Source organism: Falco peregrinus, chromosome 3, assembly GCF_023634155.1.
Source record: "Falco peregrinus isolate bFalPer1 chromosome 3, bFalPer1.pri, whole genome shotgun sequence".
NCBI classification, from domain to species: domain Eukaryota; kingdom Metazoa; phylum Chordata; class Aves; order Falconiformes; family Falconidae; genus Falco; species Falco peregrinus.
The window spans coordinates 68,970,260-68,995,540 of record NC_073723.1 but is presented as its reverse complement, the minus strand read 5'-3'; the positions used below and the strand labels follow the sequence as shown (position 1 = coordinate 68,995,540).

The following is a 25,281-nucleotide window of genomic DNA, read 5'->3' as shown; positions in this document are numbered from 1 at the left end:
GCGGGTAGAAGCCGCCAAGTGGCGGCAGGGGCCGCTTGGCACCGGGGGAGCGGACAAAAGCCGGCGGAACTACGTGGCTTCCATTCAAAAGGGGCGCTGGGGGCTCCGCCAGGGCAGCGCCGGCCCGGCGAGGGGGCGGCGGCGGGGGCGGGGGCGGGAGGGGGCCGGTGCGGCGGCGGCGGGCAGCCCGGCGGCGGGGCGGGGGGAGGCGGCGGGCGTGTGGCGATGGGCGCCGGCGGGGAGCGGGACAGGCGTGCGGCGGGGGGAGCGCGGCGGCCCCGGTCGCCGCCGTTCGCTCGGGGCCGCAGCGGCTGAAGCGGCCGCGCCAGCCCAGCCCGGGCGCGACGATGAGGGGCATCGTGGGCTTCAAGCGGCTGCGGCTCAAAATCTGGCGGCGATGCACCGTGGCGCTCCTCCTCCTCTGGGCTGCCTGCTGGGTGGTGGTGAGCGCCCTGCTCTTCCTCCTCCACAGGAGCGTCTTCTCCGAGCGCTGCACGGACGAGAAAAGCCACCGGATCCTGGCGAGGCTGGTACGTGCCCCGGCGGGACGCGGGGCATCCCTCGGGGGCTGCCCGGCAGGACGAGGCGCCCGCAGTCCCTCAGGGCTGCCGTCCCCCGGGCAGCTCCGGCCCGGCCCCGTCCGCCGGAGGTGCCGCATCCCCGGCGCGGTCCCGGAGCGCCCCGGCGGGCGGGGGGACGGGAGCTGCCCGCCCCGCTCCGCCGCTGCCCCGCTCCCCCCCCGGGCTCGGGCAGGTGCCGGCAGCGGGCGGTCCCGGCGTGGCGGCGGGGGCGCTTCCCCGGCGTTTGGGAAGGGGCAGCTCGGCATCCCGCACGCTCCGGAGCCGGGGGAAGCCTTCCTCCAGCTTGTCTTTTTTGTTTGTTTATTTTTCCGTTCTTGTTTTTGTTTTTATTTAGCCGAAAAGGTGTTTGTACAAAAGCCGTCTTTCAGAAATGCCACGCAGCTTGTAACGCCTCCTTTACGGCTGGCAGGGGCTGGCATTTAGGATGCAGTTACTCAAAATTCAAGAAAGGATTTGCAAATACTCATTAAAATCTCCCTTAAAAAAAAAAAAGAAGAAGAAACAGATTTAGAATTGTGTCGGAAACACTTCGAGAAGAGGAGCAGCGTGGGTTAATGCTTGAAGTTTAATTTTGTTTCTTCATTGAGGTGTTTGTAGTGCCAATGTTCAGGTGGGAAAGGAGGAGTGCTAATGGAAATTCGACAATCTATTACTGCAGCAAGCAAAAACTTACTGTAGATTTTCCCTAAATTCTGTATAATAAAGGAAGAGAAACTATAGGGCAGTGGTCCTGACACCCTGTTTTTAATGGCAATGAGAGCTAGTTTCTTTACCCCAGCAGTCAGCTTGAAGTACAGCTGAGCTCAGGATTGCAGCTGGAGTAACAAGCCCTGCCTGCTCTGTTGGGGCTGGCAGGAGCACAGAGGTGCGGAGGTGCAAGGAGCTGCCAAGCCGAGGGAGATCCAGGCCCTTGCCATCACACTCTACCAGTAAACAGACGGAGGGAGACTTCTTGTTGTTCTTCAGTTTGGAGAGCATAGGGCATGACGAACGCCCAGGCCGGGATCAGGTCTCAGACACAAGCTTGGAAAGTTGTCTCTGGTACTGTGTGGTAGCTCAGCTTTCAGATCCTCCTTCCAGAGGAAGAGTGGCTGAGATCGCTGTGCCCATCTGTTTCTGTAGGTGAGTCTGCAATAGTATCATTCAGGTTTGTAAGCGACAGTTTTCCCAGATGACATTAGAAAAAGATTGTCCTTTTAGTGGAACGATTAGAAAATAAGCTTATCTTCATCAGCCCTGAAATAAGTCTCCATACATCTTCTGAGAATGGCATGAGTTTTGCAGTTATGGAAAGTGCAATTGATCTACAAGACAAATAATCTGATAGTTTGAGTCTCATGCCTTTTATTAAGCAAAATCCAACTTCTGATAAAAAAATATTTTACTAATCATCTGTCATGCTTTCAGTAGGATATAATATGAGATATTTTAAGCAAGAGGGTAAAAATTACATGGTTGTATACCCTTGCGAGTGATATTTCTGAAGATTTCCTTCTTCCGAGTGAAATATACGTCTGTGCAGACGCGTGCAACTCTCAAAGAAACCACTAACTCTTTCCTAATGCTGGTCTCATCTTCATTTACACTGAACACACCTACCTCATAGCAATCAATTTCTGTTTTCTCTGGATAAATCAATTAATTTTGATGCCTTCCAGAACCTTGCGCAGTATTGCATTTACACAGGAGAATTACTTGATAACAAGGCAGGACTCAGTCTCAGGCCTGATCTACACAAAAGTGGTGGTGGTACACAGTAAGTTATTTGAATTTATATAAATCCTTAGCGTGGTTTACATGACTTTAAACTTTTACATTAATTTAAATCCTGCTTTTTGAACTTAAAAGTCTAGTAAGGATATAAAAAATTATGTAGCTAGTTTTAAACACACAAATGAGCAAGTCCAAATCATGCTTGTGTTTGCATTTTTGTGTCGTATCGCTGCTTTTCTACAAGGCTTTTGGCTTAGTATCACTTTCATATTTTACTTTTAAAAGCCTGGCACTTGGTGCCATTCAAAGGGCACTCACTAGATAGATTTAAAACTGTCTCATCGACAGATCTCAAAATGCAGTCATTAAGACAAGGATGGCGGTGTGGAGAACCATTTCCGGCAGATTTCTTTGGGGAATTGTTTCTTCTTTTTATTGGCAGTCATTGCTATGATACAAAATCTTGTATGGTGAAGTTTGCAGTTAGCGCAAAGACTCCTTGGTTGGTAAATAATAAACAGACCATCTTTTCATGGCAGGGTAATCTGAATCACCTGGTTAAATGTTTTCAGTCCACCAAAATATGTTTTAATATGGTAAAATGCAAGCTAGTACACTGGGGAGCACAAGAGTACAAGCTATGCCAATAGGATGGAAGACTGTCTTGTAAAAGTCTATGACTTTGGAAAGTATGTAGGGATCAGATAATTGCTTCAACATGAACTACCAGTGCAGACTGTACCTAAAAGATCTATATTATCTCTGAATGTCTCCAAAAATTAGGATTTTTGGATCTAGATCCAAATCTAGATCCCTCCTAGAGTTAGAGAAGGGCTGTTGGCTGTCTTCGCAGCACTGGACAACAGCATTCAGTTCTGATGTCTGTCTTTCTAAGGCTGGTGGAGGGGAAGATGGAGAGGAGAAACAGAGAGGGAATAAAAACACAAATATCATCTGTGGGCTGAAAAAATAAGGATTATAGTGGGAGGGCTGTGGAGCTAAGCTTTACTTAGTGTACTATGCTTATGGCAAACGCAAAACACTAAAAGCTGGAATAATGGAGGGGGGGGTGGCGAGTATGTGAAGGTGCAGTCACTCTTTGCTGACCTTCTAGGTCATAATGAACAGGAAACTGAGAAGATTTTTAAAGCCATGGAGTGACTCACAACTCACTACTTTCTGTGAGGAGAGAGGGACACCTTGAAAATTGTTCAAACTTCTTGATTGCTTACTTGAGGAAGCAGTTTTGAAATTCTTGCTTGCTTTAGTGACCAGTAGAGAAGGGTACTTCTGGAAGGCTGATCTGTGTTTCATTACGGAGAGACAGGGAACTCCTTGGTCAAGTCCTCTTTCACAGATCCCAGCTTGCAAATCACTGTGCAAATTCAGCATAAGAAGAATCCAATTCAGAGACCATTTGTCAGACACCAGGTTAATAATCACAGTTCTATGGGTTCCACTGGAACAGCGGACAAGTCCTAAACAGCGGCCAGGTTAAAAAGTGACTCACCTCCTATGTCTAGGAAATGTAAATGAGACTGCTTTTTCCACAACTACTTTTTCTCAATAATGCCATTAAGAATGACGTGATGGCAATACAAGAAAATAAGCTCCATGTTTGACTACAGGTCTTCTGGGTGTGTGTTCTTCTAGATGCAGGAGGTCCATGTATACAGACTGTCTAAGAGCAAACTTGGTGGACCACAGTAGAATTGTCCACATGTGGACCCAATTACAGGACTAAGTTCTATATTCTCTTACTGTAGCAGAAGAAGAGCTAGGTTGTGGTCATCTGAACAGGAGATCAATGATTTTAAATGTGACTAGGCTTACGCTCCAAAGAAACCCCCCAAAAGTCCTTCTGTTTTTAATCATCTTTCTAAAATCGCTTAGAGTTCCAGATGCCAAGAACTGTTAAAATGCTTCTGTTAAGAAAATTAAATTTCCTACTTAGATAGGGAGAATAAATGTGTATTACATTCATAGGATTAGCTTTTCAAAAGCATTGATCTGCATGCTCTAAAGTCTGTGGACAGCCCGGTGAGTCTGCTTGGCCATCCTGATGTGGCTGCGGTTGCAGTGTGCGTTTCACACGTGTACATCACCCTGGACTCAGGGTCAGAACGCTCATGCTAGAGTTTGCCCACCTGGCTCTCCTTGCTGGCATTGAATGTTCTCACGCGGGCTCTGAGAACATCAGAGTATAAATAAATTTTATGCCCATCTGAACTGCCCTCAGTGGGCTATTTTAGTCAGTTTATCACTGTTCCTGGATTTTGGACTTAATCCTCCACCCATTCCCCAGTGTGCTGTTTAAGTTTGGACTCTGAATGTTGCCTGGCATCAGAAGATATTCCTCTGGTGCACACCTTAGACACCGTCCTAATAAAATATATCACCTGCATTTTATGATCGTGTTTCTTGTGTGTGTAACAGCAAGTCACAACTGAGGTGGGGCTCAGGCAGCCGTTGCAAGTACTCCACATGCAGGGGGAGCTGCCAACTTGATTAAATGAAGGTTCAAATGCCAGAAAGCAATGAAGAAGGCTGAGACCTCCTCCCAGATGTTTGGCTTTCAACATCAGCACAGTCTATTCCCCTTTCACCAGAGACCTCTGATCATCCCCTCTACTGATTCGCCCAAAGCAGTCCCTGCAGCTGCACTTCTGAATGCCCATAGGAATGTATTGATTGCCTACACTTTTGGAAGTGATGGTATGGAAACAATTATGGGTTGAGGGAAGGACTGATGGGGGAATCCTTGCAGTTCTTATACGAATTTGTAGTAACCACTTAACTATGAAGCAGCAGTTCCCATGTTTCCACAGGCTGTTTTTTTCCCCAATTAAAAAAAATATTTAAGCAATTGATATTAAAATGTCATTTTTGATAATTATATATAAGAACTGAAAAGTCATTTTGTCTTACAGCATTTACATATTTTAAAATTCTGAAAGTTCTTGGTCCAAGAGGCATTGAGCACAACCTCTGTTTCCTGGTAGTGCAGAAGTAGGTTCTTACAGCTCCATTCAGCGCATGTGGAGTGCAAGGCTGAAACTTGCAGGCCTGTGGAAGGTCCCCGCAATCAATCTGCCCATGGGTTTTCCTGTAGCTTAAGTGGGGATGTCAAAGTTATGCTGCCCTGAACCTTCCAGAGATCCTGCATTACACTGCAAGTTATCTCCTGTGCCTTAGGGTGTTACAGCCCAGAATCTTAACATAGCACAGCCAACTGTGTTCAAAGCTTGTCTCACTGAATTCATGTGTCAAGAATTTAAGAGTAGCAGGTCATCTGGTCCATTTCCTTGCCCCCCAAAGGCCTGTCCTTTACCATCCCAAGAATCCCAGTTTTGAGGCAAGACTCCGCCTAGTGAAAGTTCTCTAGAGACTTCTTCTGAAAAAAACATCTGATCAGTTGTACAAGGTGTGTGCTTGCAGTACCATGACTACTGCAGACCTCTCGAGCTTAGGACCGTTGCTGATTGCTTGCCTTTCTTCTGTGTGGTCTGTGGGTGTATGGTCCTGCTATGAATTTTCTACTCTTTCACTCCAGTGTCTTGACTACAGCAGCGGAGCCCTGACTGGCGACCTCTGTGAAGACCTGTGTGTGGCACAGAAGCTGGTGTACAAACACTGCCTTTACTATGACAGAGGTAAGAAGGTTATCCAGGCTGACTGGAGAGGCCAGCCCATCATCCTGAAATCCAAAAAGGAAATCTTCTCCAGCTACCAGCATCTCAGTATGCTGGAGGAGGTGGAAACAGAGGATTTTCCTGAAACAGAGCTTCTGCTGATGGTAGCCTTGGAGGTCAAAAATGTCCTGGGGCTGGAACTATCTAACAATACCATGGGGCCCCTCTGGATGAGGAAGAAGGGACCACATTGGAAAGCACAGGTGGCCAGCATGTGGTCCTTGCTCCAGCAGGAAGAATATATCTACTTCAGTTTGCTGCAGGACTTCAGCAAACACGTGCTGCGAATTATTGGCTCTTGTGGACACTTTTATGCTGTGGAGTATCTCACAGCTGGACATGCCTGGCACAAAACTCTTTTTCCCTTGGAAAATGTGGTTGGTCTCTCCCTTGCTGGCCACAGAAGCAGGGTGAAAGCCATCACTGACATTGCACTCAGCTTTCTGGACATGGTGCAGCATTTTGACAATGACTTCTCTCACCGACTTCACCTGTGTGACATCAAACCAGAAAACTTCGCTATCAGGCACGATCTTACAGTAAGTTGGGTCTTTGGGGGGGCGTTGCAGCAATTTGAGGTCAAATTCTAGTCTGAAAATGGCTGTGTAAAAACGACACTTCCCTCCTCATACAACTTTTGGCTAAGTTTTTGCAAAACTGATGCATTTACAAGTGTTGGGAGATTCTCTACTGTTTTTCCCCTTTGTAATATGTGCAGCCACATTTCAAAGCACTAATCCTGCTGCTCGTTTTGAGGACTGCTTGCTTAGTTCTGATTTATTTCACCTCCTTAAAGGCATCAGTACCGACAGGGTCCCCTGGATGTAGTGAGGGATACCTCCTGAAAGCAAGGAGATCTCAAAAGCTGTAAGTGAAGCTGCAATTTGAGTCACAGCAACTATTTCTGGTAGTGATGCTGAAAGGAAAACCTGTTTGAATTTCAAAACTGAATTGTCTGGCCTGATACAAGGGGAACTCACCACATCCCAACACACACATTTATGCTGCAGTGTTCAGCTTATCTGGTCTGGAAGCCATCCAAGGACAGTGACATGAAACTCCCTGGTAGTGTTACGCTCTGACTTTTCATTGTACAGCTGTAACTCAGACCTGAATAGCTCTGCATGGTTTATAAGTAGTGACGTAGCCGAGCACCACATTGCTGCATGTATCTTGCATTCATTCTGCGGGCAGAAATTCCACTGGTTTTGGTGGGAATTGCGTGTACAGACTGGAGACACTGTGCAGTAGTGTTTTAACCAGGCTCACAATTTGCAGTGACATCAGTGGAGTTTCTGCACTCTGAGTAGATGTAAAGCATTTCCAGGGGCTTTAATGCGGTTTCCAGTACTCACTGAGTGTTAATATAACACTCACATCTTCAGAGTACTAGGCAAACATTGCCTAGACATTTAGCCATTAAAAGCAATTAGAGTGCTTCCCCTTCACCCTTCCCTTCCCTCCCGTTGTTTATTCAGGTGCAATACAGCAGCTGAACAGGGAATGGGTGAGGAGCTACAGCAAGAAACTAAAACAAACGTACCAGTATTTAGGCAGTGAGGTATGGCAGGGATTCCTGGAGGCGTTGCCCATCTTTTTCAGTTATGCAGAGCTGTGACTGCGTGGGGCTGAGCACACACCAGAGCATCTGTTTTACAGCCTACTTACAGGAAAAGAGTGTTCATTTAGGAAAAGAGAAAGAATATTGGCTACGTCTTCCCTTATGAGTCCTGGTGAGGCTTACCTCTCCAGGATCCTGTGACTTCTGGGGTCCAAAGAGACGACAGTCACCTTCTAGTAAAGGAAAGCAATTTAGTATTTTCTAGGAGAACTAATTAAGAAAAAGAAGTTGTTGCTTACACATGGACTTCCTAGTTGTATATTACTTACAGCTCATTGGTATCGCCTGTTATCACTGCACTGGGCTGGGAGGCAGGAGGTACACACAGTCAGAAAGCTGCAGGGTGGCAAGGATGTGGACCGGGACAGGAATGGGACAGGGAGAGCTTCTGGTCGGTGAAGAAGGAAGGAGAGTGACAAGCAGAAACTCTATGTGGTTTTACGAACCAGTGCCAGAACGGCGCACAGCAAGGCAGCCTCTTTTTTGTCCATTATGTTTGTTTTAAGCAATTTTTTCACTTGCTTGTTTTTTGTGCTCTGTATAGGATAATATATATAAGCACCCATAATAGTACCACTGTTCCTCAGCCCAGTAACGAGACTGCTAATGCCCAAAGAAATGTGCTGGAGAACAACAGTTTTACTTTGAGGATTGTTTTCAAATGGTTGGGGTAAGCCTCCAGCTCTCACTCCAGCCTTCACATGGTGTTCCTGCAGCACAGAGGGGAGAGATCACTGCCTGGTAGATCTGCCACGGGAATTTTAAGCTGTGATGGAGATACATAAGGTGCAGAGTGGGAAGGATGTCTGGGTAAATATACAGCGCTCTGGGACAACTTCCTCTTTTACCAGCACCTCAGAGAGAACTAGAAAGATTACAGCACCTTAAACATGACTCAAAATCAGGTCAGGAGCCAAGTCGGGTCCTTCCTGTGTTTCCTTAGGTACCCTCCTTTGTTACCATCATAACAAACCCCACCAAAATGTAGCTGTTCACAGGTAGAGTGTCACCCAGATCCATCATCACAGGATCTGGCTGGATGCCCACACATTTTTATAACAGATTAACTTCAGTGAAACCACTGAACCCTTTGGCAGCCACACATTTGGGAACCAGGGCTGTTTTTCCTAGCGGAGCAATCGATCAGGTTGTCAAAGGTGCTCAGCGCTGGCAGAGACCCTACCCGGGAGCTGATGCAGCAACCCTAGGACCAGGGAAACCCTGCACCACTTTTACTGTCTCTTCTGCAAAGAAGCAAACAGGAAAACTGCAGAAAGCTTAAAAAGAAGAAAAGAAAAAGAATTTGCCTGTCCAAACGTGTGAAATTCCTTAGGCTACGTCATCATCATCAAGCTCTCCAAGAAGCTTAAAAATACTTGAGTTTTTAAGCTATGCCTCATCTTTTAAAGATTTTTCCCTGGGGAAAAAGGAGTAGAATAAAATGAAGATTAGACCATGTTCTTTCTTTTGACTGTGGAAGGTTTATTTGGCCTTCTACCAGACCAGACATCTTTAGTTCCTGGGGTTGATCCAGCTGCTGCTCCAGCCACACAGTTCAGCTTCCCTGTTATTTGGGAGGTCAACTCTTAAAAATGAGACTATCGTTTGAGCCCAAGTAACTCTGCTTTGCCCTGGTCCCAGATGTTTCCCTCTGTGGAAACGTGTGTCAGCCTCAAGGGAGCATCTCTGACCCTGGCTGTCAAGCGTTAAGTGCAGCTCTGAATGTACACTGATTGCTGCATCCATCACGCTGAAAGCAGGCTTCGTTCACTGTGGTCACCCACAGTCTGTCTCATGTCAACCAGCTGCCATCTCGTAGCTGGCTCCCTTTTTTTCCCTGTTTATTGCTGTGATTGTTTTAAGTGAAGTATTCATGGGTGGAGTGACACTGGCAGAAACTGAGACTACAGCCCTTAGCTCCCAGAGCGGTCTCAAACCCAGCACAGGCAGCAGCTCTGCAGACCTCTTTGTGCTGCGTGGTCACTGTTTTGCAAGCCTTGTGTCAGGGTGAAAACTGACTGATCCCTCCAGTCCTTGCTTTTTCAGCTGAAACCAGCTGCTGGCTGGACTCTGTTATGGACCGTATTTCTGGACAGGCAGAACAAGAACCATGCACAATAAATGAGTCAAACCATAGCAAACAGGACAGTCCCAACTCTCAACAATCTCAGGGATCTCTTTCTACAGCTGAAAAGGCTCAAACCCTCTGAATGCGATGGCAGGTTTGCAGGAGCTGTACCAGGCGCAGGTAATTCTGCACATCCCACTGCTCCTCTCCACAGTGGTGAAGTTAGGGGTTTAGTCTGAATGGCAAATTGTGAAATGATACCATCTGGCTTGTGGATAATTTTGCACCATCATATAATTAAAAGGTTGGGGTGCCATCTGCATACGCTGCAACAGCAAGTAAATCAATCCTCAAGCTGGATAGTTCCGGTTTAAGGCAAGTCATTCCAGCTGACCTCAGGGACGCATCTTGTCCACAAATAATCCCCTTTCCTTGTGTAATAAGCATTGGCTGGTTTTGTTTAAAAAGTGGTGTTTATAAGACAAGTGCAGCTCAGTTAAGTGAAATAAAGCCCTTTCATTGTGATGCCAGTTCCCCACTGGCAGATGCTCTCAGCACAGCATTTCCAAAAGTGAGCAGCAAAGAACGCTTGCTCAGCCCTGTCCCACTGGCTGTGCTGTGCCAGATCTCATGGATTGTTTTGATCCACAGGTGGTGGCCATTGATGTGGATATGGCCTTTTTTGAACCCAAAATGAGGGACATCCTCGAACAGAACTGCACGGGAGATGAAGATTGTAATTTTTTTGATTGCTTTTCAAAATGCAATCTGAAAATCAGAAAATGTGGAGCACAGAGAGCCAATAACAACTTGCAAGTGAGTAGACACAGCTGCCTTATGCATCCATTTCTTGTAAAATCACATTGACTATAAAATGCATAGTATGTACTAGGAGTCTGTGAGATGAAGACAGACAGGTTTTTAAATGTGGCCACATTTCAGTGCCAGTTCCTGTTCAGAAGTCCCATCCTGGGGCACGCAAATCGATCTTTATATTCACTAGTGTTTCCTTGCCGTGTTTCTGTGCAGCTGTTAGCCCAATGCCTCAGACAGGAGAGTGAAGGAAGCAGGGGCAGGGGATCGGCATTACTGTCTCTACTAATGGTGAAGTCAGGGCTGTTCACGTGTGAGCAGCAAGGGGGGCTGTGGCTGCGGTGCTCCACTCTACAGATATAGTACGCGGATGTAGTGGAAAGGGGAGTCCCCGGGGTTCTTGTCCCTGGGATGCGGTGTCTTATAGCTCACCCGGCTTGTGCTGGTGGGAGGCACTAGTGCAGCAGAGAGGCTGGGGGAGTACAGCCTGATGGCCTTTTGCCTGCTTCTCCCACCCCCTCACCTTCATCACTTGTGCAGAAGCGCAAGAGCAGCCTGAGAAGAAGGGAATTTCTCAGCTAGAGTGTGGCTTCTGTGGATGCTCCTTTTCTATACCGTCCTCTTTGGATGGCTAGAGGCATTTTGGGTTCCGATGACATTTCGATAGTCCTAGAGAAGCAGCAGGGCCTTAGCTGTACCTCCTGAAAGACAACAATCTGCTCTTTTTCCTTTCCTCAGGTAATTTGTGACAAAATATTCCGGCGCTGGTTTTCCCCAAATCTCAGAGGACCGTTGGTTTCCCTCCCCCTGCAGCTGCAGCTGCAGAAGGCTGTGCAGGAGTGTGCCGAGCCGGGGCACATGGACGCTGCCGGGCACCAGAGGACTCTGAAATCGCTCTCTGAGTTATACCACCTGCTTCAGGTCACTCAGCGAGAACTGCAAACGACAGAGTAGGCGCAAAAGGCAGAACTGCAAAGGCCATATCTAGCCACTGCTAAGGGATGCTGTATGTGAGGCAGCCTGTGTTTTCTTTCTCGCTCTTCCATCCCTCTTACCCATTGTATTACATTTACAGCAGAGAGATTGTTTTTCTTCTATGCAAATGAAATTCACAGCTGCAGCTGCAGCAGGTACTGTTAATATCCTTTCAAGCGTGAAATCGTTTTACATTACCTGGACGCTGTTCTTGCTTATTTTCCTGAGCTAGCGCTAGCCCTCTCCATCAGCATTCAGCGCATCATTTGCTTACCAAGAGCTGTAGTCACTGCTCAGGTAGCATCCGTCTGAGTGCAGTGATCAGAGTGAGGATGCATTTACAGAAGAAAAGTGTAAGTGCAGCAAAACTAACATCAATGATTAAAATAGTGGGTGAGTCGGTGTGGATAAGTACGTGCATGGAGTTTGTTTTAATTTCTCTGTAGAATGAGTTTTTTTTTAAAGCAGGGACAGAATGCTCTGTGTGATAAAACAGTCTCAAATATGTAAATGTATCGCCACATGAGTGAAGAGCTGCTGTACAAAGCGGTCCTGTCTGATGTCACCAAATGCATTTTCTCTGGTGTGTTGCATTACCTGTGCCGTAGCTAACTTTCTGGGGACAAATGATGTGAAGGTACTTAGGACTTTTCTAGAACAATATAATTGTACCCTTGTTGAGTTCCCGTGAGGGTACTCACATTCTGCAGTGGAGAGGTATGAATAGTGCTACTGAATTTTCCCATGTGAACAAGCCCTCAGGCACTGGTACATCAGAGCACTTCGTAAGAAACACTCTTTTGCCAGAGAGCAGAATTACCCAGGAATGCCAACAATCTGTTCTTTGCACTAAACAGAACAATATCCAGACTGGAGGTTTTTTACACGATATTTTTTTAATGGACAAAAGGAAATTTTTCATAAGGATTCATTATCTTGCAATCACTTACATAAATAAAGATCCCTAGATTAAGTTAAAATCATTAACTTTGCATTTCAAATGTGTGTAGCTGTGGCTGGAGAATCTAACACATGGGTTCAGAAGAGATCACATGTGTTCAGGCCCAATCCTGAAGACATTAAAACCCCCTCAAACAGAAAAACTAGCAGCGTGTGCCAGCCCTCAGCTCAGAAGGACTCTTCAATATTAAGACTGACAATACTGGTTTGTGTGTGTGAAACACATAACAACACCTAATCTTTTTCGTCTTTATAGCCCTCAGCCTTATGACAGCCCTGAAGCCTGTGAGCACTAATTATACACAAACTTTCCATTTCTGGAGTGGTTCTTCAAAGTGATGTTAAAGACTGCCTGTGACCACAAAAATGTGAGCTGCTTAGGAGACCTTGACACAACCAAAACTAGCTCAGGTTTTCAGACTAGGCTAAGTTTTTTTAGTATTTCTTGCAATAAACTACTGTAATTTTAAGAATAACTCAAACCCTCAAGAAGCTCATAGCAAGGCCAAGGTCAGCTGCCTTGGTTGGGGCTGTACTGAAGACAAGCTGGTGGCAAGATGGAGCTACAGCTTAGGAGCTCCTGGCTGGTAAAGCTGCGCTCAGTCCATGCTTCTCTGACCAGGGAGACAGACAATGTTTCAATACTTTAAGATCACCCTTTGCAAAAGCAGGAAGGCAAAGCAGAATAAGAAGAGAGCCAAATTCTAGAGCTAGCCTTGTCACAAAGTTGTGAAATCTATAGAGGAAAAAATAATTAAGGGTAGAATCACGTAATGATAAAGTGTTGGGGACAGGTAAAATATCAGAGGAAAAAGAGATGAAGGAGAAATAGGAAAAATGAAGTAAAAAAGTATGGCCCATTTTGTGAAAACGAGATTTATGGTATAAGACTGAATAAACTGGCATTTAGTCTGAGGAAGAAGAGACTGGAGCCAAACACTGGTGGAATGTCACTCTTCTCAGAAGGTCCTTCTCCTTGGCAGGATTTAGGAAGGGAAGCTGCCTTTGACACGTTTCTCCAAACCCCTCAGGGCCTGGCTGCAGCCATCTCCACCTGGCAGGGACCTCCTTCCCCACACTACACACTTTTCCAGGTCATTAGGTTTCACTTCTTTTCAGGATACAGAAAACAATCCTCACAAACCTCTCAAGAGTGACACAAATGGGTTATTTGTACTTGGCTGGGCTGTGAGGCTGAGTATAAATGATGCAGCCAGCTTGGTACACTTTCACTGGTGAGTGAAAGGACAAGGAGAACCTGACAGGCTGTGTGAACACAGGGCTTGATTCTTCACTACCCACCAGGTGCTTTGTAAAATCACTCAAACATGGGAAATGGGAGAGAAAAGTGAAATATTCTCATTTATTTAGCACAGGTACCAATGACCAGAACAGGAATGAAACAGTAGTTGTGCCTTTATCTCCCTGTGACAGAAAGAAAAGAAAATGGAGACATTGGTTTGTTGCCATTTACCTTAAGGAGGCAAGTGCAAACTGCAATAATTTGAGCCTGTATTATTTTATGCTTATAGTTGTTTTTGGTGGAAATACCTATACAGGTGTTTGACAAGGAGAACCGGGCTCGCATGGCCTAGTGCTCCTTCCAACAAAGCCCTTTTCATACTGCCTTGGCAGTACTGCCACCAAAAATAGCCCTGGCACAGAGATACCCAGCTGGCACATACTGCAGGGGGCACGGCCAGGTCAGGCGGGTACTGAATGAGCACCCTGTGTGCTGCTGAACGTGGGCTGTTGGCACTGCTTGTTGCACCACAACAGCCAGCAGTGATAGCTGGCAAATTCTGCAGGGAAGATTTTCTGGGCTATGGTCAGAAAATGAAAAGTTGTCCAAAATGATATCATGCACTACAAGAGTTGTTTGGTTGTTTTATTTGTAAACACCAAAACTCTCCATATAAGAAGCTCTGAAGTCATTTTTGAAAATGTCTAACCTACTCAGTTTTGACAGTTCCTATCTGGAAAAATTTGCAAATTATTATCTTAATTTTAGTTAATTCATATTGAGGTTTGCAAAGCAAAAAGAGAAAGGTTGAAATGAATCACAATTTAAAAACCAGTGTTCTGTCTGGTCTATGCAGTGAAGATTGTTAGTACCTTCAGTATTTTCTGATGTTTGCTTTTCATCCTGATTCAGATGAAACTTTGTGAAAACTCAAAATCTTTTGCAGAGTTTTTTTCATCTAGCCCCAGTGGTCAGATTCAGAAAACAGGAGGTCCAGATACAGTCTTAGAAGGCACCTTTGCTTCCCACTTAATTTCTGCACGCTGGTTGTGCTGTTAACTTGGGCTGCAGTGGTTTCTGCTTGGTTTCTCTCACTTCGAGGTATCTCCAAAGCACCTGCCCACTGGCATCCCTGTTTGGTATCTAGTTCACTGCAGCTCTGCAAAATCACAGGCTACATAAGATTCTTCACACTGTTCATCCCCTCCATATAAAAGATGACTCCTCTTATACAGGTTCACTAATAGCATTTGGCTGCCCTGGGAATGGCCAGTTAATCCAAGAATCTGTTCCCATTCAAATGGTCTCAGCCCCATCTGTTTGCTCAGTCAGTCTGTCCCTGAATCGTTTTTATAAAAGTGGCACTATCTCTTGATTCATTCTACCACTTGCTGCATTAGTGCCTTGCTCAGCAACTTTCTTCCCACATTTATGACTCTCTGTGAAACAGGAACGGCACTAAGATATTGTTTATTCCTTCTTTCCATCTTGGTTAGCAGCACATGCTTCAGCTCTGCAATAATCCAGATACACTGTCTGTTCCCACATTTTACAAGAGGTGAGTCCAGTTGGAGGTCTGCTTCATAATCTTTAGGAAAGATAAATTTAACTCTTTCCTCAAGATTTCCACAGAACAACTACTTCTGAAATGTAGATTTTTTTCTCCAGTTGGCGTTTTATACTCTGCAAAAACATCCGCAAGCAACAGTCCTGCACTAGGGTCATTGTGAAACAGAGCAAAACTCCATGCCCCAGAGGATTGACATGGTCTCCCTTGTGTTTTGAGGTTGGCTTAATGGTGGCTACCCTGGAACAGCAGGTCATTGCTATAGACACAGTTTTTCATAGAGAGAGCAATACTCCCTAGTGTAAATTCATGGACCCCCTCCACTGAGGGCATTCAGATTCATTGCTGGAGGCTGGCTAACAACAGGTGTTTGGGACTGGGAGAGAAGAGAGAGGAGGGTTTGCTTTCTTTTAATTAGACACGCTGACTGAACAAAACACTTCCTACAGGTGAAAAATGGGATCACAAACTTGAAGGAACTAGGGACTCCTCACTGGTTTTTGTTTTTTTTTTCCATTGTTAAAAAGTGTAGACCCAAGATGCCCTATTTATTTTTTATGAAGTTTTTAAAAAAATTAAAAATTAAAGAAGCCACATACCTTGTTGCCTGTCTTTCAGCAGAGCATATTGTTGTATGTAATGGGCAGGAAGGTGATAAATTGCAGCTTTTAATTAGTACCAGCCTGTAACATTGGAGCCTTGTGGTTGTAATATCAGCTTACACGACTGGACAACCAATGTAAAAACGCCTGCATCCGTGGAAGCACACTGTCAGGTTGGCCATCTCGGCAGATGCTCTTGGGAGCCTGGTGCAGGTGCACGAGGAAATCCCTCTGTCAGGGCTGACCTGCAGTGAGCCCAAGCAATAAGCAGAGTCACTCTGCAGGAGCCTTGGTCACTGCCACGGTCCTGGATCCTTGATGAAAACAGGAGAAAGGCTGCTAGGCTTTCAGTAGCAGGAAAAGGCAGCAACATGCAGACAGGGAAAGAATGAGTTGCTTGGAAGAATGAAAATCCAGGACAACTGAACTCAGAACTGAAGCTAGTAAGAAACCCTGTACTGAAAAATCAGAGACTGTCAATAAATTGATTGGGGGAAAAAGTCCTGAACACTTCTGTTGTAGTTCTCTCAAATAAAAAAAAACCCAAAAAAACAGAACAGCAGCACGGGGGATATAGTGCAGGCATCTCCAAAGCCGTTTGTGTTATGTGCCTAAGGATCTGTTAAGTAGACTGTGGAGCTGTGCAACAGCATCTGCAGCCTAAAGGGTAGACAGAATAACAGAATTTAGCAAAAGCTTTTAGAACTCCTATTTACATAAATGCAGAAAACTGCCCTAATTAGTAACAGCCCATGTCAACCAAAAAAAGGACAAAAGAGTGCTTTTCTCCATAAAAATGTTATGTTTATAAATTAAAGTATGGCAAAATGTTGAAATCCCTGAAAGGCTACGATCCATAATCCTGTGGTTTGTTTAAAGTTTTGGTCCTGCAGGCTTGGGCCTCTCAGCAGCAGAGTGATTGCTGAGCCCCTTTAAACTCCGTAATTATTGATGCCTTCTGCAATATACTTTGAGCTCCTTTTTCTGCAGACTGGAGGGGCTTTTTCCTACACTACAAATGGGCCTAAGTGGTGACGGCAGCCAGAAGGATGTGCATATGATCCAGTGCATAATCACTTCCACAAGCATCTGCTGCTAGTGCTTTCAGGATACACGTAATCCAAGCTGGAGAATATTCTGAATACCTCTCCTTTTCCCTTGCTGGTTCCTTAGCGGTTTGCTTGTAGCTAGTTAGAAACAGAATTTCCCATCCTGCTTAAATTGGTTATAATCTCTCCAAGATTCATGCTATGGCAGGAAAAGACCAAACTGCATCGAGTTCAGGATGGGTTCATTCTCTTAAAGCTACGACATGCAAAGCTGCTGGAAAGAACAGAGGTTAATTTTTGTTTCTAAAGAAGAGGTTCTTTGGCTAAATTTAAGCAGCTGAAAAAAATCAATGTTTCCACCAATATCCCATGTACATTTGTGAATTAACATTTGTCTGTATTTGCATTATTTAAAGCCCTCTGCTTCTTTCCCATTCAAAAGAAAATAAAAAAAGCAGGCGTTTACTACTCCAAATTTCACAGGTATGTTAATTAATTCTTTCCCATTTCTAAGTCAGACATTTTGCGTTGTTATCTTTGTCATTAGGAAATAGATATTTTCCATTATCCCAAGAAAGTGAATGTCTGGAAAAATACGTTTTTAAATTTTTCTCTTGTTCAAGTCTTATTAAGCACCATTCTAATCTTGCAGAGAGTTATCAGTGGCTAAGTATTTATTACATGATCCAGGGCTCAATTAATGGGCTCAGTGTCTAACAATAACTAAGTAAATATCCATGTAATTACAGAATTTCACTTTTAATGTAATGATACCAGTATTATCCTGTCTGATTCTAGACTACATATGTTCAAGTAAGTGCTTTGCCAAACCTATGTTCAGATATGCTGTCACATGGATTAAGACTACAACTGACTTTTGGCAAAACTGTGTATCTGGCCCAGAGCACAGAAGAACAAAAGCTAACCCTTACAAACTTACACCCATGGTCTGTCTTTTAGTTCAGTCATGTTCATCATGTTCATCATGTTCAGTGGTTTGTGGAGTAAAGGCAGCGTGCGCGCACACAGATACTCACGCATCTGTTTGTTGAACTGTAACTTCATGTAACAAATGCGCAGTCCACAAATACCCGGTATTTTTATTTTTCTTGTTATAGTCTATATAAATTGGGAAAATGCAAGAGTAATTAGCAGCATGAATGAGCATCACACAGTGTACAAAAGTAATGAAAACTTAACAGAATGTTTAATCAAGTTCTGATCTTTTACCCATTGTTTTCACTCAGCTTTCTTAAGTGACTAAAGAGTTAAATTTGTTGGATTAGATTCTAGTCTCCAACTCTTAGTGATACTGAGAAACTGTCAAAAAGAAAACCCTCTAGACTTCATTTTGTAAGTTTAGAAGACAGGCATTCTTTATTGCAGTGCTGGGCACATGGAGATTAGCATCTCAAATCATGCACACCTACCTGACCAGCATTCCTCGATTTATTACAACAAAACATACGTATTCATCATATTTCCCCAAAATCTACTATATATTATAACTACTTCCCCAAAAGGATTTACATATTCATAAGGCACTCGCATATATGTACTTCGCTCCTGGGGGGTCTTTCTTGGGGTCTTTTGAGACCCTTGGTGGATGATAAGTTGGTGAACTTCAGCTGAACTTTCTTGGGGAACATGCGCACTGCTTGATCTTATATAACTTCATTAGTTCTCTGTGTTACAAGATTTTGACCGCAATGCCCCGTTATCCCACTTCTCTTGTCTATTCTTATAACCCAGGTGTCTCAGAAAGCTTGCTGCATCTTAGTGAGCTTATTCAATAGGTTGAGTTAATCATTGCTTTAGTTTCAGCCTCTGTTAGTGATTCTTTCTGTCTTAATCATATCATTAGAAAATATCAGATAAACAGTATTATATTAACCAAAGCAATGTCACTGAAGAGGCATTAGATAATGCAAATATATACTGCATGAATTTCCATTGCCGATTCAGTAGATATCTCTCAAAAGCAAAGAAATGAAGCCAGGAATCAGGCAGGACAATGATAAGCACTACTAAAATGCCTGCAAATGGTCTCTGCAGGGACAGATCTTCAGTACCACCTCATTCCCTTTGCATTCTTTTTACCTTGCAAATGTACTTACATGAATTCACATGTGATACTAGCATGCTTTAAGGATCAAGTTGGATTTACACCAGCATAACTCACTGGCATTTTGGTGTGTGCTCGTGAATCATGTCAAGCAGGAGAGAAGGAGCTCCTTGCATTTTGGATGGGCAGAGGTGGGAGTAATATGAGCAATAAGCTCATTTAATGAATGTGAGAATACCGAAGTTTAACTATAGCCCAGAGCTGCTTTTCTTTCCCTAGCTGAAATCTCTGGAAAAGGGCGACGCACAGCTGTGCCACCTCAGAAGTGATCCAGGGATGCTTCCTGAGGACCATGGCGCAGTCATCGCTACCACTCCACCCACGCTGGCTCAGTGATGGTGCCTGGCACACTGGCGGCGAGCCTGCGGCTCTGCTCACACCTTGGGCACCTCCTCTCAGCTCTAGGGCAGGGCAGGCAGCTCAGGGGCTCGGGTTCTTCTCTCCTGCACCTGAATGGTGAGTAGATAGGTCAAGCTGATCTGCTGGTTGAAGGCTGTAGCTCAGCCCTGCTCCTCCGATAGCACTGATCATTAGGCAACAAGTTACACGCGTTCACTCTCCCAGTCCTTGAGTGCGAGCTCACTGGGAAATAAAAGCTGCTTCTTTAATGGATCTTCATGGGGTGCTGGAGGCTGAGCCTCTAGCACCCTTCCCAGTGCTGAGGTGTCTCCTCCAGGAAAGTCTTTCTCGTAACTGGGGCCCTTCCCAGTCCCAGCACAACAGCGGGGTGCTGCTTAGGGAGCTCACCCCACCTCTCGCCATCCTGCTCCTCTGGCACAGGCTGAAAGAGCTTTTCCCATGCCAAGACTGGTGCCTCAGAGGAATGCCGCATTCATGCCAAGAAGGGCAGTGAAGGAACACAGAACAAACGTGGCACCATAGAAGTTCTTCGTCTATTGATTTCACCCTGTTCCCACAGCTCCAGGATTTTGACAACCTCACATAAACTTTGCTGAGAAAAACCTCCTCTCATAACGTAGCCCCCTGCAAAAAGATTGTAGGGGTGAATTTAATTCTGTCTGCTTTTCCATGTGGGAAACAGATAAGAATTGTCTGAATAATCACTACAAAATAAGGCATTTTTTCTGGAAAGCATGAAGAGAAAGAATTTGCTCCATCCTTTCTTATTACAGACAGCAAAGCACAGCAAGGCTGTGTCTAATTTGTAGTCCAGGAGTTCACAGAGCTGTCAGACAGGTCGGATGCCATCTCTGGAAGCAACCAGGATTTCAGTGCAGTCACACACACCTGGTAGGGCATTTGAATAAAAGTCTGGTAGCTGCGGTATGCAACTACCTGGCTATAAATATTTAAACTAGCTGCTCAGAGTGCGTGCTCTCAAGATGCAATGATGCTGGAGTGAGGGCAGAGCTGGAGCAATGCCAGATCAATAGGTATGGGCTTTTAAAGGGTGCTTGTATGTATCTCTGTGGCCACTTCTGGTACTGTGAAGGACTGTTAAAATCAGAAGATAATGGTGTCTTTTCATCAGAAGAAGAAAGCCATACCAAAAAAAATCACCTCTCTTTTGCATAGGACTAGGGAAGATTTTTATGAGAAAATGCTGAGAGAACTGGACTTGTTTAGCCTTTAGAAGTGGCTGCTGTGTACAGCCAACAGGAGCATGTAAAGAAGCTGGCACCAGACTCTTCTTGGAGGTGCAAGGTGGCAGGACAAGAGGGAACAGGTGCAAGCTGGAGCATGGGAAATTCCAACTCAGTATTAAGAAAAAGTTGTATACTGTGAAGAGCAGTGCAACAGGGTCCCAGTGAGGTTATGGAGTCTCTGTCCTTGGAGATCTTCAAGCTTGACAGGACAAGACCCTGAGAAATCTGGTCTAATTGAGCCTTCTTTGAGCAGGAGGTTGGACTAAGTGACCTCCATGTCTCAGTGCCAGCATGCAGCCTTTCAAAAATGCCAAGCACGGTTTAAAAATCAGAGAAACACACTGGTCTTTCTTAACTATTATTACTCAAAATACCCAAGTGTTTTTTATAACTGCGGCTATTCTTTATGTGAAAGAGCCAAAAGCCCAAAAGCACATTTTTGGTCTCTATCTAACAAGTGCCCCAACCAGTTGTTTGTAGGCATCTTCTGCTCTAAGATGAAGCACAGGTTTCACACTCTGGCCGAGCCAAAGCCAATACAGGCTCTGAGGAAGCTGAGGAATGGGGAGAAGAAGAGTTTCATGAATGCCAAGGAACTACAAAGTTGCATTGCCAACAGGATGAATTCTCAGCAAAATTCTTGAATCCCAAAACTTAATCTCCATTTGAACTTCTAGGATAATATGACTCTCCTTTAAACTCTTTGTTGTCTCTATTAGGCTGGGTAGATAAGGGCCCTACCACGCCAGGTGCTGGACAGGACCAGAGTAATAAACTATGCCTGAGCCTGCATTCACACTGTGACCCCTCTGGCCTGCTCTGTAAGAGACCTTCAGGGGCAAGAGTGGACGTCAGTATAATCTATGTCTGCTGTGAGACCTCAACATGAGAAAAAATTGGAATCAAGCCCAATAGTTTGATGCCCTTTGGGATGACTTAGATTATTCCTCCTAAACAAAACCTCAGTGCTGAGAAAACCCTACTGTTTCTCCTTTCTCTGAGGCACAACGGCAAGGATAAGGACAAAAAAAGACCAGCCAAGCACCGGAGGTAAAAAGATTTAAAAAAGAAGCTGTCATGTAACTAGCAGAGAATTACAAAATAAATTCTGCAGAAATACAAAAATAAATGTCTTTTAGGTGTTCAGATGCATAAGACATAGCAAGATTCTAAATAATGTATCACTGTTGTTAGAAGCTTGAATGTTACTGCCTTTTCTCCCCAAAGAAGTAGTATATGTGGCAGATACAAAAGGGTTGTTGTTTTGTCTTTAATGTTGGGGTTTTTTTCAAGAATTATGCCAAGTTGCTGTTTTCAAACACATGTCGATGCCGGAAAGAAATGGGCATGTATCCATCTTGCCTTCAGGCCAAACCATTTAACCAGAACTGGGAATACTGACAAACTTTCCCAACCTCTCTCTCTCTCTCCAGTGCAATTGTATAAAGCAGCCTTTTGCAGATCTCGCTATGAAAATGACTGGTAAAAATATCAAGCTGTGTGCTTCTGTTTATCAAGTGGAAAATTATTTTTAATGCACTTTTGAAGAAAGGTAACAGGTAAGTAGCAAACGTTCTCACGGTCATTATAAAGGGGTATGTGTCAGCCTCCAAATCAATAGCTGGCTCGATGCCATTTACTTCTGAATGGAAACCGACTATTTTTGCAGAGTTCTGCTCACAGCAGCTGAGCATCAATACTAAGTAGTCTGTAGCTATTAGGGAAAAACCGAGCATGACAACACAAATCATGGAGCTCCTGATGAACATCTCTGCACATGGCTGCTTCTTCTAATCACCAGCAGAATTTAATGAGACACCTGCAGTTTATAGACACTCTTGTTCCAACATAAATTGCCCTTAGAGCAAAAAGTCTTCTTTTAAAAAATATTCTCCAGTAAACCATAAACCACAAAGAGTTCATTGTCACTAATAACATCCTCCTCATTAATTTATAATTGTATGAAACCGTATTCCCCCATACATGACCTACAACAGCTCTGAAGATTGTCAAAGGCTATTCAGATCTCCTAAGTAGCACAGTTTTCAATCATTTTAGTGTTTGTTAAAACAGCCCTGGAGACCCTAAAACTAACCCCTTGCAATCCTGCAAAAAATAGTAATTCTTCATAAATCTGACCCATATCAGGTGAAGAAGAGAGCTGAATGCATTCCGTGGGTCTCTAGGAGGGAGGAACAAGCTCAGGCAGGTTGGGATTCCTTCTCTGCTTGAAGCTGCAATGGCACCCAGCTGATTGCAGCCATGGATTCTCCTGCCTTACCTTCCTTTTCCACTGCAGTGAGGGGGCAGCTTAGACTGCCAAAAACCACAGTCAGTTCATTAGAATGCCAGAAAGGATAAAGGTAACATATACCTTGTCATACCTTATCGCATTTGCAGAGAGGAGGCAATAAAAACTTTTATTTTCTAATCAACAATGTATTCTTTGCTGCATGGCAGACGAAACAGCATGGCATCTGCGAAAAAGAAAACAAAACTGGCTTCTCCGAATTGGTGAGCTTAGAGAGAGAGAAAAGGCATGTTGCTGAGAATTAGGGATATTATCATCCACCCAGTAAGCAGCTGGAAATCACTGGCATGAATTGCTGTATCTATGGTGTGCCCCAGGGCTTTATTGTCTTGGACCAGAATATGCTGTTGCCACAGCAAAGAAGCCTATCAAACTCCCTTCAGTAGGTGTGCAGGCTTCCCAGGGACTTGACTATGAGCTGTTTTGTTACCATTGATGACATCGTTTTGACTTTTTAACATCTGGGATAAATACTTGAGGATCTTTGGTCTAATTTTGTTGCAACCTGCAAATATCTCAGAGTTACCTTCAGGCTTTCCTTAGAAGGCTCCTCAGAAATTGTTAGCCCATTATAAATTGTGGTCTGTGCTAACACAAGCCTGCTGCTTGTAGGAGGAAAAAGATTTGTGGCACTAGTTAGTGGAAGAGCATCTAATAGCAGTATTGAAAAAAGGAATGGAGATTTCATTCTGCTCCTCTTTTGTTGTCAAATATAATCTATTTTTCAGTGGCTGCCTCTCCAGCATTTCATATCCTCTTCCCTCCATGGACAATGGCTGCATTTCACACTATGCCAGCTGGTGTAAATAGACACATCCCCAGTGAAGTTAATGGAGCCGGGGCTTTTTACACAGTCTGAGGATCTGGCATTGAACATTTTAAGCTGGCTGTGCAGTCTCATCAGTTATCAAATGGGACATGTCAGAGAGCCACTGTGAGTCAGACAAAATAGTTGTCTAACAGCCCTGCTATCAGGAAAGCCACAAATGCTCTCACAAAAACAGTTCTGGTGTAGCTGGTATCTTGTACAATATATTCCTTATGGAAATAAAAAGGCAGCACATTTTTATTCCTCGCACATTATTCAGAGGTTTTCTCATTATCAGAACAAGAAAACGTCAGAATAAGTTTATTTAAAAAATGATTTTTTAATAAAGTAAATGGAATCCTCTCAGCTAACTGTAGTGAAAGAGAATAACAATGGAATTTTCATTAAAGAAAACTTATTTTCAAAACAATGCAGACCATTGGGAGAGGAAAATTAGCAGTCAGATCCTCACTGGCTGCAATCTGGCATCGTTCTAGTGACAGACTAACATCTCGTCTAGCATTGCAAGTGAAATTACACAGCCAAGTTGTGCTCTGACATATGCATTTGTTATGCACTACCTCATATTTGTTACTTGTTACCTCAGGGCAGAGAAGTAAATTTATTTTTAATAATGAGAAATAAGCAGGTGACATCTAACAGCAAACTTCTTGAGGGTTTGTCCTTCTTTAAAAATAAAAAAAGTAGCCTACAAAAAATACACATTTCAGCCTTTAATCAAGCCTCCGTCATTCAAAACCTCATTCCTATGGCCTAGGGGAGTTTTTACATGCTCAGTTCTTACTAAGCACAGGGTCATTTCTGTATCATCTACATCCCCTTTACCACCACAACTGAGTCTAGAGCTGTACAAGGAGTTAGTTGTGTTAGAGGCTTGGCTATCTTGACAAACAAGTTGACAGTCAGCTTCTAGAAGTTGCAATAATATCTTACCTCCAAATTACATTAAGGTAATCTATTGATTTGGTTATCTTTTTTCCTCCATGTTTCAGTGTTTTCCCATACTTGAATTGTCTCTATCACTGTTACAGCCCCTAGGACACAGGGGCTAAGAACCCCACAAATTGATGCATTTATCCTTGAGTGATACCTCTACAAAGCAGAGCTTTGTTACTATTAGGTTTTCCAGGTATTTCAGACCTCCTGATTTTTTTCAGGTGGTGGGATTTCTGTGGAGATCTCTTTGCTTCTCTCCTTCAGTCCTCTCAGAAGTGAAAAGAGGAGTTACAGCAATGACTCCACTGCAGCTGCCGAGACTGGAGGTAAGGTAGACAGGTTAGCTCAGGCACCAAAGTCAGCCTCCCGGGGGTCAAAAGCGAGTTTGGTGCAAGTTCATGTACTTTCCGTTGCAGGCTGTAATGGTGAGGTGGCATTTGGCAGTGTTTCAGAGGAAAGCAGGTGATGAAGTGTGTTGAAACATATACGCAGCAAGCATGAAAGGAGAATCAGGTGAACAAACATCAGATATGGAGTCCAGAGAACAGAAACCCTTTCTTCTATCAGTCAAATCACAGCCAGAGGGTCC

General features: G+C 44.2%; 1 protein-coding gene across 1 annotated transcript; it reads left to right on the top strand.

Annotated features, from left to right (window-relative positions):
• The first annotated feature begins 238 nt into the window (after window positions 1-238).
• Window positions 239-17,224, top strand: DIPK1C (divergent protein kinase domain 1C). The gene is made up of 4 exons (XM_005242948.3): window positions 239-530; window positions 5,848-6,525; window positions 10,327-10,491; window positions 11,227-17,224. The coding sequence occupies exons 1-4, from the start codon at window positions 348-350 to the stop codon at window positions 11,440-11,442; spliced, it is 1,242 nt and encodes a 413-aa protein (XP_005243005.1). The 5' UTR covers window positions 239-347; the 3' UTR covers window positions 11,443-17,224.
• The last annotated feature ends 8,057 nt before the right edge of the window (window positions 17,225-25,281 follow it).

What these genes read in the sequence shown, in the direction of transcription:
- DIPK1C (XM_005242948.3), top strand. Translation starts at nt 348, where the DNA reads ATGAGGGGCATCGTGGGCTTCAAGCGGCTGCGGCTCAAAATCTGGCGG. An exon ending in ACCGGATCCTGGCGAGGCTG is followed by an intron (nt 531 to 5,847) that starts GTACGTGCCCCG and finishes CTTTCACTCCAG; the next exon opens with TGTCTTGACTACAGCAGCGG. An exon ending in CTATCAGGCACGATCTTACA is followed by an intron (nt 6,526 to 10,326) that starts GTAAGTTGGGTC and finishes TTTGATCCACAG; the next exon opens with GTGGTGGCCATTGATGTGGA.